At 36.3% G+C, this 17,926-nt stretch overlaps 1 protein-coding gene across 3 annotated transcripts in view; it reads right to left on the minus strand.

The window, feature by feature from the left end:
• Nucleotides 1-17,926, minus strand: part of dpy (fibrillin-like protein dumpy) — a 532,146-nt gene that overhangs the window by 134,203 nt on the left and 380,017 nt on the right. For all 3 annotated transcript variants that reach the window (XM_072531422.1, XM_072531423.1, XM_072531421.1), the window contains exons 16-20: nt 14,408-15,257; nt 13,305-13,480; nt 12,217-13,140; nt 9,822-9,959; nt 5,660-6,442 (exon numbers count right to left, since the gene is read on the minus strand). In XM_072531422.1, the coding sequence (XP_072387523.1) occupies nt 5,660-6,442; nt 9,822-9,959; nt 12,217-13,140; nt 13,305-13,480; nt 14,408-15,257 (2,871 nt within the window). The remainder of the gene's footprint in view (nt 1-5,659; nt 6,443-9,821; nt 9,960-12,216; nt 13,141-13,304; nt 13,481-14,407; nt 15,258-17,926) is intronic.

The raw sequence follows: 17,926 nt of genomic DNA on the forward strand, positions 1-17,926 counted from the left end.
ATAAGGAGTGCAAAGGGTTTTCGCGCTGTATCTCATAAACTAGCAGCCGTACAGAAAATTTTATTCGAGGTTATTTGTCCCAAATTAAATTGTCTACAAATTTATTCCCATTACTTTTTATGGTAAAATAAAAAATAAAAAAGGTATTAACAAAAATAACTGAACATTTTTGAACAAATTTTCTTTTTGGTCAGAGGTGGGTTTTAGAGTCGACCAGGCGGAATCTAATGCAGATGCAGTCATCATCCATTCTGTGCTTGCTGCATTCCAAGCCCATGATTCTGTTACTGTCGTAGCAGAGGAGACGGCATTAATAAGGGAGCAGTCCAATGTTGTGTGTCCAAAGTGTCCATTCTTTTTAAACCTTCAAAAGGGTGAAGTCGCATCATTTATACTGACCTTTAAGTTTTATATATGGCGACGTCATTGCAGATAATTTGCTGCTTCTCCATATTTTTTTAGTATACGACACAACATTAGTAGCTTATAAGATCGGCAAACTTAAATTCATCCAAATGTTACAAAAACATTCTGAGTTAGTTAGCGGAACAGCATTATTTCTAAGCGAGAAAGCCGAGCCATCTTTGCCCACTGTCATTGGCGAATGTTTTTTCGTCACCTTATATGTTGGAAATAAAGACACTGACCAAAATTACATTTAACTTATTATCGCTTCCGTCAACACAAGATGCAGCTTAAGTTTATCACCAGGAAACACTGTGATCCTAAAGATTGGGACTGGAAAAAGCATGAAAAAATTTGGATACCAATCAAAACTTTCAAAACTCCAGCAACTCGAACTTCTGAAATTAATTTTGTGCAGATGCGAAGGAAACTGTGCAAGTATCCGTGGTTGTCAAAAAGCAGGCCTCAAATGCTCTGCGTTGTTCCCCAATTGTTCTGGTGAAACCAGCAGTAACATCATGGAAATATCAACATAAATCGAGAAATTTGAAGAACTCGAAGATGGATTACCCACAATGACGCCAATTCTAACTTCCGTTCTTTCGCAAACCTTCACCTTCAATACTTAATTAGATCCTGAACCGCAGCCTGGATGAAAATCTCCAGCAATCTCAAAGAAAATGAAAAAACAATAGCTGGATGTTATCTCGCCTGGAAATTGTCAGTGAATTAGGCCTATTGGGAATACCACTTAAAAAAGCGCAACTCCAGACTCTACCTGATAGGTGGTCGGGAAAAAGGTCGATAATAAACTAATAATACCAGAGAAATGTTAACAAAGTAACAAATTACATGAAGACAAAAATAATAATAAAACATTAGGCATAGGGATGCTGTAAAACTCTAAAAATGCTAATAAATTAATTAAATTAAACACATTTGCAGTGAAAATTATTCGTTGAAAACCCTCTATAATATTGCTCTGATGCCTTTTTATTGTAAAATAACCAGAAAAATACTTAGAAAACCCAAAAAAAATTTGGTAAAAAATTTTTAGTTATTTTTGTTTATAACTTTTTTATTTTCCATTTTACGATTATTAAAAGTAATAGGAATAAAGTTGTAGATAATTTAATTTGATACAGCGCGAAAACTCTTTGCCCCCTTTTTTCCAAAATGGCGGCCGGGAGAAAAGAGTGGCCGACACCACAAACTTGAACTTTATCTTATACTAACCCCTCCCCCTTCCACACATCAAAAAAATCAAATTGCGTCCTCTTAAAAATGTAAGGCAAATGTAACCTTTCAATGGATTAATTAGAGTGGAGAAACATCGTCTCGGACTAAGCATCCTCATTGGGAGTCTTACGCTGCCATTTAGGGTATCTATTACTAACTTTAACAGCACACCAACTTGTTAAAAAAAAGTAATAAATAAAAAAATTGATCCATTGATGATGGAATTGTTAGTCAGAAAACGTTCTATTGTGATGTAGCACGAAAGGGTTTTTAATTACCGATGTAACTTTTATAAGGGATTTTTAAATAAAACTTTTACAATTTATGGTATACAACCAACTACAAGAATTTTATCTTCCTTGTGGATGTTAATTTTAGTTCTGAAATTCAGGTTTTAAAAATAAGTTCCTAACACTTCAGTTAAATACAATAGATTTTTTCTCATTGTTTTCCCTGAACGCTGTATCTAATTTACACTACTGACATTTCTATTACTCCGATGATCACAGTGGACACCTTTGCAGATGATACAGTTGTTATTACCTCAAATAAGGATTCAGACAACGCATCAAGGCAGTTCTAAACCAGTCTAAAGAAAATTCAAAAGTGGTTATCCAAATGGCATATGAAAGCAAACGACATACATCACATTCTCCCTTAGCAAAAAATGGGTCCAATAGTCCCATTGAACAACGACATTTTACCTCAAGTTGATGGCGTTAAATATTTAGGAATGCATCTGGACAGAAGACTGACGTATGGCGTAAATACATCTTCAATAAGCTTGCAGCTCCGCCCATAAAGAACAATACAAATACCCTTTTGAAAACAGTAGAGGACAAAGATCTATGATAGACTGTATTCTGTGAAATAAAGAGTTACTGCCCTCTCAAATCTTGGATGTAAGAGCACTATAATGAGCAGAAATAGGAAGCGATCATAAATTGGTATTGTGCAAAATCCGAATGAAAACACATATATGTGATAACAAAACACCAGAACACACCACAAAGATAAAAGTCGAAAGCTTACAGGATGACTCCACAAGATACCTATTTTAAAAAAGAGTAACCGAAAAAAGCATAAACACATATATCACAGAAAGCTATGGGGTCGAAGAAAGCTAGGCAAAAATTAAGTCCAATGTCTTAGCCTTGGCCAAGGAAGTTCTTGGCGAAAGAAATCGTTCCCAATGCGAAAAACTCCATGGTTTAGTACAGAAGTAAAGAAAATGTAAAGAAAAGAAAAAAGTTTACCTGAAAGACATGTCAACCAAAACACAAGAGGCATACCATAATTACAAGACAATTAGAAACGAAACACATTTACTTGTAAGAAAAATAAAAAATGATCACTGGGAACGCTTTTCGAAAGAAATGGAACATGACTTTTACGGTCTGCAAAAGGAAATATGGCGCTTCATAAGAGGTCAAACAATGGAGGCAAAGGAAGTAATAGAACCAAAACACATAGAAAAGGATACGTGGATTGACTAACTAAAAAAGCTCTATGTAGAGGAAGAACAAATGACGCTAGAACCGAAAACACCAGAAATTACTACAAATGAAAAACTTAATATAAATGTAAAGAACAGAAAAGCAGCAGGTAAAGATGATAGCCCAAGAAGTATTCAACAAGTAATGGAAATAAAATACATGGGAATTACACTGTTTAGCTATGGAGACCTGGACAAAGAAGTGAGAAATCAAGTACAAAAAGCAAATAGACTGACAGGATGCCTTAATAACACTATATGGCGAAACAGACACATTAACACTGAGACGAAGTCAAGAATTTATAAAGCCAGTGTAAGACCAATAATGACATGCCTCAGAAACAAGATCCGACACAGCCACAACACAAAGCCTAGTGGAAACGGCAGAGATGAGATTACTGAGAAGAATTATAGGAAATACGCTGAGAGATCAAAAGAGAAGTGAAGACATTAGAAGAAAATGTAACGTACAGTGTATAGTTGAATCGACACAAAAAAAATGGAATAACCACATAAGCACAATGGGGCAGACCCGTGTCGCCAAAGTAGCAAGAGATAAGTTACAAATCGGCAGAAGAAGTATCGGACGACCACGCAAAATATGAAGTGACAACCTTCCATAGAGGTATTAATCCGAAAATAAACAAGCAGAATTGCTTATAAAGAGGAAAAAGAAGAAGAAGATATTGGATTATAGGCAGGAACTCAAAGATATCTGTAGAAAACAAACTACTAATCTACAAAGCCATTTTAAAACCAATCTGGACCTACGAAATCTAGCTCTGGAAGAAGATTCCAAAACAAGACACTCAGCATGATACTGGATGCCCCTACTGTGTACCGAATTTAATCATCGAAAGATAGGCAGCAGCCCCATCAATGAAAGTGGTAAGTGAATACAGTGTAATATACCGTGAGAGAGTCTCACCGCAAATGTGCTAGGCAAACGATAACTAAAATTAAGCAAAAAACCTCTTAGCTTATAGTGCAGATAGTATAAATGTTAGCTGATCATAATACTAAAGAGAAAATCAACAATCACACCAGAGAGAAAAAACAAAACACCAGAGAGGAAACACTTCAAAAAACAACAACAACGCACAATGAAGATAGTTCGTAGCTCATAACACTCGTGGACAATCGCAACGTACAGCATGGACCCAGTTAATTTTAAGTAAATAATTTATTTTATTAATATGCACTAATTCTGATTTTATGTTTCAGACATCCTAAAAAAAAATCCAAAAAACAACTTCGGCCACCAAAAAAATTAAAAACTACTAACAAAAACCGGCGCAAGCCACAAAAAAATATTAACAAAAACTATTAAAAACCCGGGCATGTAGGGCCCAACCCCTTGAGCACCAACTCGCCGAATTGAGCCTAGCTCAGAGCGGAGACTTGAGGCCAAAGTGTGCAATTTTAGTTAGCGGATAAGCCACATTAAGATAACAGGAACATAGCTACAATGCGCTGTCCTGAGTTTTGAATTCGGTTAGGAAACCATGTTGAGGTTATATTACCCGAGACCTTCACATGAAGAGCATTTGGCTGATAGTTGTGCCCCTATCGCGCGTCAGAGTGCTATAGGGGAGAAAGGGATGGTCTGGAGCATTGGAGCGCGGTGGAGTGACTTCTGTTTTTACTCGAGTTAATACACCTCGCTCCAATGAATTGTTACACCCGAACATAATTCTTAGGGGCGAACATTTCTCACAGGCTGGGTTTAATTAAATTGCTTGCTTGCTTTGATCAAATATTGTATCACAACCAAGCAAACATGTTAGTCAAGCTAATTCTGTAACACAGTAGTACAAGTCAATTGTCCAGAACAAACGCTTATTGTCCGCATGGACAGATTACTGAATTGCTGATTACTAAGAGAAAAAAAAACACTCAATTGTGGTTTAATCTCATATAAAATAATATTCAAATGTGTCTCCTTTTAAAAATCAACAAACATGAAAAAAAAGTGTGGTTTTTTGATTTTGTTGACCATTTTATACAAAAACTTATTTTTATGAAGTGTACCTTTGTACATAGCTAAGCTAAAATGTTTATTTTTTGTTTGTTGTCATCCCTAAAACCGTAGTATAATGTATTAGTTTTTTTACATCGTAGAAGTTTAGGAAATAAATAATGTAAAGTAATATCTTTCACAAACCCCGTTTGGTGCTACCAAAACCATGCAATCTTGACGATCTTTAGCACCCCCAAAAGTAGTTTACCTTGTTACATCGTACTGCCATCTGTATTTACGAAAATGGTACAGTAATATTGGGGATTAGAGCTAGTGAAGTCGTGGTTAATATAAAATTTAAAAAGTAAACGTTTTAAAGTAGTTGTAGTATTAAAAGTTGTAGAAAGTTTTGTAGTATGGTTTGAATTGCAGTAAAAAGGTAAACGGCTGTAGCAAAAAGAGAAAGTTTTGGATAATTTATTACGCATATACTCAATACCCGCAAGCTGTTCATTTTGTCGTAGCACTAGAAGAAATTTGCACCCATAATAATTGTTTACCTTTAACGCATCCGTATTTAGGATCAGTTTTAAAACCAGGCGGGCAGTATTGGCATTTCGGTTTGTGATCTTCTACGAAGCATGGCGTGCTTTCTGGACAATTGGCGGTTTTGCATGGATCTTCGCATCTAAACGCTCTGCAAGCTTGATCTTGCGGGCAACCGTTGTCTCTTAAACATATCGACAAAGAAGGAGTACAATCTTTCAAACAAATACAAACTGGTTTATGGTTAACCACGTCACAGCTTTTGTCAGCGGGACAGGCTGATCGACCGTGAGCTGTGCAAGGATTCTGGCAAAGTCCCTGTATACAGGATTTATTCGTAGGGCAGTGGCTGTCTTGGTAACATTCAGTGTTGTCAGGAGCACAAGATATCTCTCCTTGATCATTGACCAGAAAACCTTTCTTACAGACACATGTTGGTCTATGATGGTGTACTTCACATTTCTTATTTCCTCTACATTTAAACGATTTGTTCTCGCAGGGATCTACACATTCTCCAGTCGATATTTCACAAGCCAAATTATCAGAGCAATCTTCGTTCGATAAACAATGTATCTTGTTAGGTCTTCCATGTATCGTCAAACATTTCTCATCGGGATAACACGCCGTGCCTGCCATACCAACGTAGCATTCTGGACAGGAACATCTAGGTCTATGTAGAATCGTCTCGCACAGGGCGTTCAGTCCGCAGGCTCCTCTCAGCGTGCACGGGTTAACGCATTGGAAGTTGATGCAAGCTTTGTTGTTCGGGCATTCTAAGTCACTATTACACTCAGCAGCTACGGAAACACCAGGGTGGGCAAGAAAAGAAAGCATTTTATAAGAAAACAATACCGTAGAAAGAATGCACAATCAATACGCATGCGGGCTTGATAAAGACAGTCAGAAGGATGGAGAGAAATGAAAGAGGCCATCTCAACATGACCGATCAAAGCGGCAGTATTTACAAGCATCAATAGCTTTGTAGCTTTAGCTTTTTAGGGTGAATATAGAAAATAAATGCTAATATACAAATATCAATGTGAGAATGCTCCTTTCATCCTACAGAATTCAGATCTAGATTTTAATTTTTAATCGAAATTACAAGTGTTTTTTCAAAACGCCTACGTTGATTGGCAATCTATTACTTGAACTTAAACGGTTTTAATCCTATACAAAGAGTTTAAAATTTTATAGTGCTTTAGATATTAGTTTTAGATACACTATTCTACTACTTTCCTACTAATTCCATTCTTCTACTATTTCCATTATGGTACAAGATATCCTTTTGGTATGGTACACGATATGGTACAAGATATACATTTTCTTTTTTGGATATCTTGTTCCACAATGGAATTATCGACCGATGACGTACTAATAACTAATCCTGTATATTGCTTCTTTGTCCCCTTATATCAATTATGTCTTCCCCATAAGTATAAGAGTTCCCCAAATGACGGATAGAAAAAAAGTTTACAGATTTACGTCAAGTAAACCAATGGACAGATGGCATATAATGGCATGTAAAGCAATGGAAACTACCTCAATATTAATCTCCAGGAAAAAGATCTGGAAATTATGCGTATCGTGAAAACCAGAAAGATGACATACTTAGGGCATGTGATGCGTAATGAGAAGTATTAACTAATTCAACTAATTTTACAAGGTAAGATAGAAGGCAAAAGATCTCAAGGGAGCAGAAGGACATCGTGGTTGAAGAACATCAACAGTGGGCAGGAATGACTACCATACATCTATTTAGAGCAGCTGTCAACAAAGTTGTATGGACCAACGTGATTGCCAACATCCACAAAGGATAGGCATCAAAAGAAGAAGAACTAAAAATCTTCATCTCACTTCTTTACAAAGGAATGCCATTTATCTAATATAGGTATGGAATGCAGAAATGACCAAGAGGGACAGGCTTAAGTAAATCAGACTTATTTTAATGAACCTGTCAGAAAGCGTAAATCAGACTTATTTTAATGAACCTGTCAGAAAGCGTTAAGATAAATGAGCAGATTGATAGATCTCAGATATGCAAACATGTTGGGGACAATGAACATTGAGTACAATGGAAAGATGCATCAAGAGTTTTGACAGAAACATAAATTAAAAAGAGGAAAATAAAAAAGGCAGTCCTCATCTTACCAAAAGAAGCAAATTGTATAGTAAAATCAATACAAAATAGCAAGATCTTGTTACCGATGCTTAAAGAAGAATACACCAATACTAAGGGGGTACCAACAGGTAAATTAAATTGTCAAGATTTCATTTATCACCTATTGAAAATAACAACATATTAGAGGTTAGGTATATAAATTATTTACTTCAGGAATTTTTGAAAATGATTTCCAGATTGGAAATCGAAATGCTAAAAAAAATTGATTTTTACTACAATATATTGTGATTTATTTCCATATATATCAATTTAAGCTTATTTAAAATAAATAACAAAAAAGAAAAAATTACCTACTATGCGCGGGCCATCTCTGATGTTATGTTTTCTTATATATTTTTATTGAAGCATGGTCTCTTATCTAACCAATATTATGTAAGAAAGATGGCAAACTTTTGTCATACAGACATTTAGAAGAATATTAAAAATTACGTTGACTGTCAGTGATATTCATGTACTTACTATAAATTTATACTTTTTAAATATTGTGTACTACGTTCAAATAATTTAGTAACAAATGCCAACATTGTAGACAGGCCAAATAATTATACATACCTTCACTAGTTTCTACTGTGAAGTACCTCTCTCTATTTCTGAATTCTGCAGTATACTCCCTCAAGATACCTGGTGCAGTCAAGAAGTACAATTATCAATTTTATAATTATATAGGAGCTGAACGTAGGCAACCCAAAAAGCGCAAAGGTACATTTCGGGGTGAAAACTGCACCAAGTTCTGAGCCGAAGTATAGTTCCCAATCTGACATATCATCATACCCGCTGCGCGGTGGCTTTGCGCTGCTGGTGCTTATATTCAAGTGTAATGTTTATTAAACCAACTGCACTCAGTTGCGTGGAATGTGTCTGATAGTAAAAATATCGGGTGATGGGAAGCATTATTGATTAGGATAATGTGACAGGCAGATTGGTACCGTAAAAAGTGTACATTCCACATGACGGAACAACTAGTACATTATTTACAAAGAAAGAGTATCTTCAATCAGTAAGGTTGTAGCACTTGGAAAATATTGGATATGTTTTAAATATGTCGTTGCTGTTAAAGTTTTAATAAGTTTAGACCATCAAGTACTATCTTTGGACTTTGAAAATCAAGTTATTGGGAAATATGACAATTTTTTATATCATTTATATTTTTGACAATTATATTATGAGCTAAATTTTAAGTTTTATAAGAATATGTACATATTTTTAACATAAGTCAACTATTATATATTTATATTTAGGAAAACTTGTAAAAAAGACAAATGACCAATGACAAATGACAGGTGACGATTTGACAGAAATTAATTCACAAGGTAAATGCAAGGAATTAAGGAATTTTACATTAAAACCAGTGAAGAAAGTAGTCCTGATGTGACTGAGTGGAATGATGTGAATAGTTGGAGATGGGTTATCGAGAATTTCAAATCACGTTCTACTATAAATTTTGTAGATCAAGATAATCTCTTGATGACCTGCTTGATTAAAACTTTATTTTTAACGACAAGATTACGTCAGGATTATTGAACATTTCTGACGAGTAGGTTTATGTGATTGCAAATTGTAGATCGAGTGAAACTTTTGTACAAAAAAGAATATTGAATCTAGAAATTATTGCGGTATGTGCCACTTCCTTTAACTAAGAACCACGACCAAAAATACTGTATTAAATAACAAACAGCATCTGCGTGCACGAATTTTTGTACAAAAACATTGGGTGTGTATTATTTGTAACATTTTTTGTAAAGTAACCAAACGTTTACAAATGCTGGGGACTGATTGCAATAAAATTCACAACCTAAATATTTTTTAATACAAACAATTATTCTACTACTGTCTCCAGACCGTAAAAGATTGGCTACTTTTTGAAAAACATTCTAAATTACGCAACTGTATATTTTTCGACAACAGAAAGCCTTGTACTGTATACAAATACAAAAAATTACATATAAAGTCTAATAAATTTAAAAGTAGGTCGACTTTTGTGCGGTACCCAGACTCACCCTTGTCGCATCCTTTATCAGGAGTACCTGAATAACCTGGTAAACAATGGCAAACAAAGAAAGCATGTTCTCTTATGCATTCAGAGTTTTTACCGCATCCTTCTGTCCTACAATCTGGAGTTGTTTTTTCAATAGAACCTAAAAATTAAAAACACAAATAAGAGGTACTATTCTCATATAGAGCAATCACTCAATGTTGTAGTAAACTTTAAATTCAAAAGTTTAACAGTTTTGAGGCGAAATACGAAAAACATAAGCAACAAAAATATGTACAAAATAAAAAACAAAGATGGAAAAATTACTACTCATAGAACCAAAATCATTGAGGTAGTTGGATCGTTTTATTGCGAAATGTATGAGAGCACCGACGAAAGGCAAGATCAGCCCCTGCCCAAATCACAAACCAGGGATCAGGATTATTGCCAGAAATAACTCCATACGAAATCAAAACGGCACTTTTAGAAATGAAAAATAACAAATTCCCTGGCGATGACGGAGTAGTGGTCAAAGCGATCAAACTAGGCGAAAATAAAATTATCCAGGTTTTGGCCAAGCTTTACACCGAATGCATCTACCAAGGAAAAACTCCTTCTCAATGGAAGAATGCAGTCATTATTTTTTTACACCAGCAAGGAGACATAACAGATCTAAAAAACTATCGTCCTATCAGTTTGCTTTCACACAAATATAAACTTTTCACAAAAATTATCAAAAAAAGACTGGACGCTAAATTAGACTTCTATCAGCCTAGAGAACAAGCTGGATTTAAATCGGGATACAGCACTAACGACCACTTATTAGTGGTAAAGAACCTGATAGAGATGTTTGCAGAATACAACAAATCATTGGCACTGATATTTGTCGACTACGAGATAGCATTCGGTACCATAAGCCATCAGAAAATGTTAAAAGCATTGACAGAATGCCGAATAGACCATCGCTACATTAACATTATCAAATATATCTATCAAAATGCCGCAGCTAGCTTAAGACTATCTGATCAAAAAACAAATAAATTCTGTATATAGCAAGGAGTATGGTAAGGAGACACCCTTCCTCCAAAGCTATTCACGACGCTTTTAGAACATACTTGTAAGAAGGCACATCTGAACGAGCATGGTATCAGCATAAATGGAGAGAATCTTTCATTTGAAATTTGCCGATGACATCATCCTTATAGCCGATAGTATGGATGAAGCAATAAGACAGAGACAGATGGAAAGAGCTGATGGAGACCTATGACCAGCAGTGGAAGCATACAGTTTGATGATATTGATGACTGAGGTGACAACATTCCCATAGATTGGCTAATTTCCACCTTTTTGGCACTACCTAAGAAGCAAAATATTTTTTTTTAGCAAATACTGCACAATCAGTACATAGAATATAGTATATATACAGTGTGGTTTCAGAAATAGAAAGGCTATAGGTGAGGCTTTGTTAAGTATGTAGGTGTTGGTACAGGGATATCGGAATCCGTTCTTGGGTTACAGGTTGGGTATTACGAGAAGGCCTTTGATACTGTCCAACAGAGACAACTTATATAAATACTAAAAAACATAATCTGGATAATCATAGCTAAAGTTAAGCTCAAACTTAAAGCGCCCATCAAACAAAGAGAGACAAAGAGGATAGAACTAAGAAATAAGGACGGTCTTCTCCAAGAAGTGCAAAAAAGTGTGTCCTTTATTGGTATATGCAAAGAAATTGAGAGCATCGATCAAAAAAATCAGCCAAGAGATCTATTTAGAAAAATATGATACATAACAAGAGACTTTAAAGCCAAAACTTGAACCGTTGAAGACCACACAGGAGTCCTAAGAACCAACAGAGAAGATATAGCAGACATGGAGATTATATTGCCGGGATCTATATACAGATGATAAACGCCAGGAACTTGTTTACCAAACTCCTGAAGAAATGGAAGAAGGACCTAACATATTCGAAAATGAAATAGGACTGGCGATCAATAAACTCCAGGATCAATAAAACAAAGCACCAGGTTCAGATATGATAACAGCAGAAGTACTCAAATACTAAAAGAAGTAGACGTACCACAACACTCTTAACCGATTTCCATCCAGAACAAAATGTCAGACAAGGATGTATACTATCTCCACAATTATTTAATATATACGGGCAGTTAAAAATTATTCAATTTTAAATGAGTTAAAAGTCAGCAAACCCAGCAAAGTCCATCTCCAACAATTAAAATACACTGCATTGAAACTGTAATAATCTAATACAAGAGAAATAAATAACAGGAAAGCTCCTTTTGAGTTGAATACTTGAAAATATTAAGTGAAGATTGGGGATGCTCAAAGAATCACAATGTAGATTCTAAATAGGGGATACATTTCATGTATAAGTTTTTAAAAACTGTTCTTATACTTACATTCGATGGTAGGATCCCCTGCAGGTTTATCTTGAGGACAGTAACATTGAGCTTTATCATTTACGACTTTGCAATGGGCACCCACCCCGCATAATTTGTTCTTGCACAGAGAAATCAACTCTCCCTCACACACGCATCCCTTGTACGGATCTCCTATACAGCCAGTGGCACAAACGCATTCAAATCCACCGTCTTCCTTTTCTTTGCACCTGGTATTAGGTCCGCAAGTGTTCTTTAAGCATTCTTCTGTTCGTCCCTGTTTGCATTCTATTTGGGCGTTACCGAGGTAACCTGGTGGACATGTACATAAAGGTTGACGGTCGACTACGCGACACTGGGCATTAATACCGCAAGCTTTTTGTTCCAGGCAAGGGTTTCTGCAAGCTCCGTCGTCTCCACATTTCTTGTTCGATTCACAGTCAGAGTCTTTACGACATTCGAATGGTACACATGCTCTGTTAGCATCACCTTTGTAGCCATCGGGGCATAGACAGACCTTTCTGTGATCAGCTGAAGTGCACAAAGCGTTCTTTCCACAAGCATTTGCCTTACAAGGATTCTCGCACTTTCTGTTGCTGCAAATTTCAGCGTTTGGACAATCATTATTCGATCTACAACCGGGCAAACATGCTCCTCTTGTACAGATCTGTCCTTGAGCGCAGGATACTTGCGCTGAACACTTACTGCGACATTTCTTGTTAACGCAGTTCTCTCCGCATGCGCAATCGTCATTCGTCGAGCACTGTTTCGTACAATAACCGCCCACTTCGTCACAGTCGCAGTTGGGATTGCATTTGATGGCCGGTTGTGTGCAAGCTTTTAGAGGATTGCCGAGGAAGTTAACTGGGCAGCTGCACTGAGCTACGTGGTTGTTGACTAAGCATTGAGCGCAGACTCCACATGTTGTAGTTTTTTCACATGGATCTGAAAAAAAAAACAAAACTCTTAATATAATTCGTGGTAACACGTAATAAGCTGTCATAAGATAATGATATGAGTTTATGTTATGATCATTAGCTAATGTTTGTTGAAAAGTGTTTATTGTAAAAATAATGAAGTGTTTATTTCAAATTTTTTATTTTACTTACTTTGACATTTATTATTGATGCAAGCTTTATCTAGTGGGCAATCGCTGTCACTACGACAACCTATTTCGCAAATACGATTCTCGCAGATGTGGTTTGCATTACAAGTGGCGTCAGAGTTGCACACTGTTTTGCAGACTCCTCTAATACATTTTTCATCAGCCAGACAGTTACGATCCCTAAAAAAAAGATATCCTATTTTCAAAAATATTATCCAAATACTAATTGAAATATAAAGAAAAGAGTTATAATTATTTATCAACTTAGAATTACGTTCAGGGAAACTTAAAAGAACCAGACGTACCTGCAGAACTTAACGTTCTGTAAAAATTATACAAATGGTGTAAAGGAAGAGATACGAAAAAGTTATTACACTAATATGAAAACAAGGAAAAAATGTAGTGAATATTCAAAGATGAGAAACAAGGTTTATCCTGGCCAAAAATAGTACAAAAGTTGAACTGAAACATAAAAGATAAAAAAACACGTAAGAAAAAAGTTTGAGAATACAAGAGACCGGAAGGTCTCTGTATAAAATACTGATACTAAGAAAATATTTCACAAAACGACGGAAAAAATACTTTGCCACTTTACTAAATGAAGAATTTGCCAGAAAACCATTTGAGTTAACGAAGACAGTAACAGCATTGGTCATCAAAATATCAAATGGGAAAGTTATTTAAACATATCAAAAATAAAGAAAGAAAAAGCGCTTGGACTAGATAATATCCAGGAACAGAACAGGAACAAGTTGGATAACAGATTTGTTTAATAGAATTATGTAAGTAGGACAGGTTGCGTATGAATGGAGAAGCACAAAACAAGGTAGATATACAACAAAACAAATATCAAGGAAATATGCAACAACGCACAAACTACAGGACCATAAAACTACTTGGTCACACCATGAAAATATAGAAGGGAGTAATTGATCGATGGATGTGCGAAGAAACCGAAATATCCGAAATAAATACTCTTTACAATCTCTTTAGAGCAGTTGGTTCGAAAGTTAGAGTAGCTATGATGATTGCCAACCTCTGTTATCTGTAACGAGTCACTTAAAGAAGAATTAAATAAGCAACCAAAACATTAACTAGTATACTTACACTTTACACGTAGCCTGACATATTCCACCATGGCAAGTACTGCCTTTAGAGCAATCTTTGTTTTCATTACAGAACTCTACTGGATGTTTACAACCTTCAACTGGATTTCCCGTAAGTGGAAGGGGGCAAGTACAAATCTTCTTATGATCTACTATTGCACACTCTGCGTTGATTCCACAGGCCGTCGGTGCTGTGCACAAATCTACGCATTTGCCGTTGATGCACGCTTGATCAGAAGGACATTTACTATCGCTTCTACATCCTATGATGCAAACCAAACCATCGCAGACTTGGTCGCTGTTACAGTCATCGTCTTTTCTGCAGATTGGTTTACAGACTTTAGAAGGTGTTTCACATCTTTCGTTGCTCAAGCAGTTATTATCTGAAGAACAGATTAGTCTACAAGATCGTTCAATACAGGCATTACCGTTTGGACATTCCCTGTTTTCTCTGCAGACTTGAGGTGGAGCTCTCACACAGCCAACTGTAGCTGACGGATTAGGCACTAGGCCCTTTCCGCAAGAACACGTAGCTCTATGATTTGAGACTGCACAAATTGCGTTGGCTCCACAAGGATTTTCTTTGCAGGGATCAATACATTTGTTATTTCTGCAGGATTCGCTGCTGGTGCAATCGTCGTCGTTGTGGCAGCCGTAGAAGCACATATTGTTGACGCAGATGTGACCCAAGAAACAGTCGTTATCTACACGGCAAGTCAGTTGGCAGTTTCCTTTGAGACATTTTTCGTTGAAGGCACAATCGTTGTCTGCTTTGCATTGCGGTGTGCACATGTTTTCTTTGCAGATGGTAGTGTTAGAACAATCGCTATTGGTCGAACATGATACAGGAACTAAAAAAAAAACATACTTATTAACTTTGAATTGGGTTTAAAGAAGAAAAAATTAAATTTATAAACTATTGCAACAGTTTATAATCATATAATTAGTATAAAGTTTTATTGTTTGAAGAACGGGAGTTAGAATTGGCATCATTGTGGGTAATTCATCTTCGAATTTTTCGATTTATTTTGATATTTCCATGATGTTACTACAGGTTTCACCAGAACAATTAAAGCACAGTCAGAGCATCTAAGGTCAGCTTTTCGGCAACTACACATACTTCCACGGTATACCTTTCATCTGCAGAAAATTAATTTCAGAAGTTCTTCAGGGGATGCTGGAGTTTTGAAAGTTTTGATCGTTATCCAAATTTTTCCATGCTTTTTCTAGCTCCAATCTTCAGAATCGTAGTGTTTCCTGGTTAAGATTCTGGAAACGAAGTCTCTTTGGTCACTTTCTTTATTTCGAGGATGTTGTCAGAGAATAATCTTTGTTTCCACCATATAAAGAGACGAAAAAACAGTGAGCAAAGATGGCTCGGCTTTCTCACTGAGAAATAATGCTGTTCCGCAAGCTAACTCAGGATATTTCTTTAAAATTTTGATGAATTTAAGTTTGTCGATCTTGTAAATGTCGATCTTGTATAATTGATGTGACTTACAGCCTTTTGTAGGTTTAAAACAATTGGACCCTTTGGATACACAATAATGTCACTGTCCTCTGCTACGAAAGTCACAGAATCATATGAATAGAATGCAGCAAGCGCTATGATGATTGTATCTACACGGATTCAGTCTGGTCGACACTAAAACTCATTTCTGAAAGTTTAATTACTAAAACCCATTTTTGATCAGTTTTGAGAAAGTCTCTAAGTTTGTATCATTCCAATGGACTAGAAGTACAACAAGAATGCATCTTCTTCTTCAAGTGCCCTGTCCTTTGCGAACGTTGGCTATTAACATGGCAATTCTGATCTTGTTTGCGGCGCTTCTGAATAGTTCGACCGATGTGAGCCCGAACCACTTCCTCAGATTTTGGAGCCACGAGTGTCTTCTCCTGCCTGGCCCTCGCTTACTGTCTATTTTTCCCTGGACAATCAATTGCAGTAGACGGTACTTATCGTGTCTCAATATGTGGCCTAGATATTCAAGCTTTCTTTGTTTAATTGTATTCACGATTTCTTTCTCCTTTCCGATTCTTTGGATTACCTCTATGTTGGTGACATGTTCGGTCCAGGATATACGAAGAATACGTCGGTACACCCACATTTCGAATGCTTCTAGTTTTCTCGTGAGCGTCTCCGTCAGCGTCCAGGCCTCCACACCATACAGTAAGATCGGAAAAATGTAGCATTTAACTAGACGTAGTTTTAGGGGAAGAGACAAATCCCTGCTTATGAGGAGCTTTTTCATATTGCTAAATGCTGCTCTAGCTCGTTCTATTCTCGCCTTAATTTCTGTGGCCTGTTCCCATTTTGCATTTACGTTGGTGCCAAGGTACACATAAGATTCTACATGGTCAATTAGTATGTTACTTATCCGTAACTGTAGAGCAGGCTGTTGCTTCCTGCTTATCAGCATCCACTTTGTCCAACCAGTTGAGGCTCAGGCCGTATTCCTCACTAACTGAATAAACTTTTTCCATTACCTGTTGTAATTCGTCTATGGTACTGGCAAGGATCACCGTGTCGTCGGCATATCTTATATTGTTCGTTAACTCGCCGTTTATTTTTATGCCCTCATTTGCATTTTCCATACAATTGTTAAATATTTCTTCGGAATAAATATTGAATAGGAGTGGGGATAATATATACCCCTGACGGACACCTCTTTTGATCTGCACACTTTTAGTGAGTTCGTTGCCAATTTTTACTCTTGCTGTTTGACCCCAGTATAGGTTTGCCACAATTCGAATGTCATTGTCGTCAATACCTGTCTTTCGCAGAATATCTATCAATTGTTCATGATTGACATTGTCAAATGCTTTTCTAAAATCCACAAAGCACAAATACACGTCCTTATCAACGTCTCTACACCGCTGTATAAGCACCTGGAGAGCGAAAATTGCTTCTCTAGTTGCAAGTGCTTTCCGAAAGCCAAACTGCGATCTATCAATATTTGACTCACATTTATCATATATTCTTCTATGAATGATCTTAGTGAACGCTTTAGTGACATGATTGATCAAGCTTATAAGCCGGTAGTCATCACAGATCTGGGCATTTGGTTTCTTCGGGATTGTAATAAATGTTGACTGCAGCCAGTTCTCCGGGATTTTACCGCTATTATATATGTTGTTAAAAAGTTCAACTAGATTATCAAGGATTTGTTTGTCTGATTTACATTGGATCTTTAATATTTCGCAGGGTACATTGTCCGGACCTGCTGACTTATTGTTTTTTAGTGCTGCAATGACATCTTCTATCTCCGATGCATATTGTTCACTTTCTCTTTAATAGATACTTCGAACAAATTTTTAAAATGCCACAAAAGATGTGAACTAGGGAATTCTAGTGAACAAAGAAGGACTTAACATTAATTACATCAAATATGCAACATCTCAGTACCAATGTAAACAATGGATGGAACCATTCCGTAGAGATAAAATAACAGACACTTAAGACTAGATTATCATTTATTAAGACCAACTCAATTTCTAACAATTAAGACCTCGGACTCAC

This window comes from Diabrotica undecimpunctata, chromosome 5 (genome assembly GCF_040954645.1).
Source record: "Diabrotica undecimpunctata isolate CICGRU chromosome 5, icDiaUnde3, whole genome shotgun sequence".
Classification (NCBI taxonomy): Eukaryota; Metazoa; Arthropoda; class Insecta; order Coleoptera; family Chrysomelidae; genus Diabrotica; species Diabrotica undecimpunctata.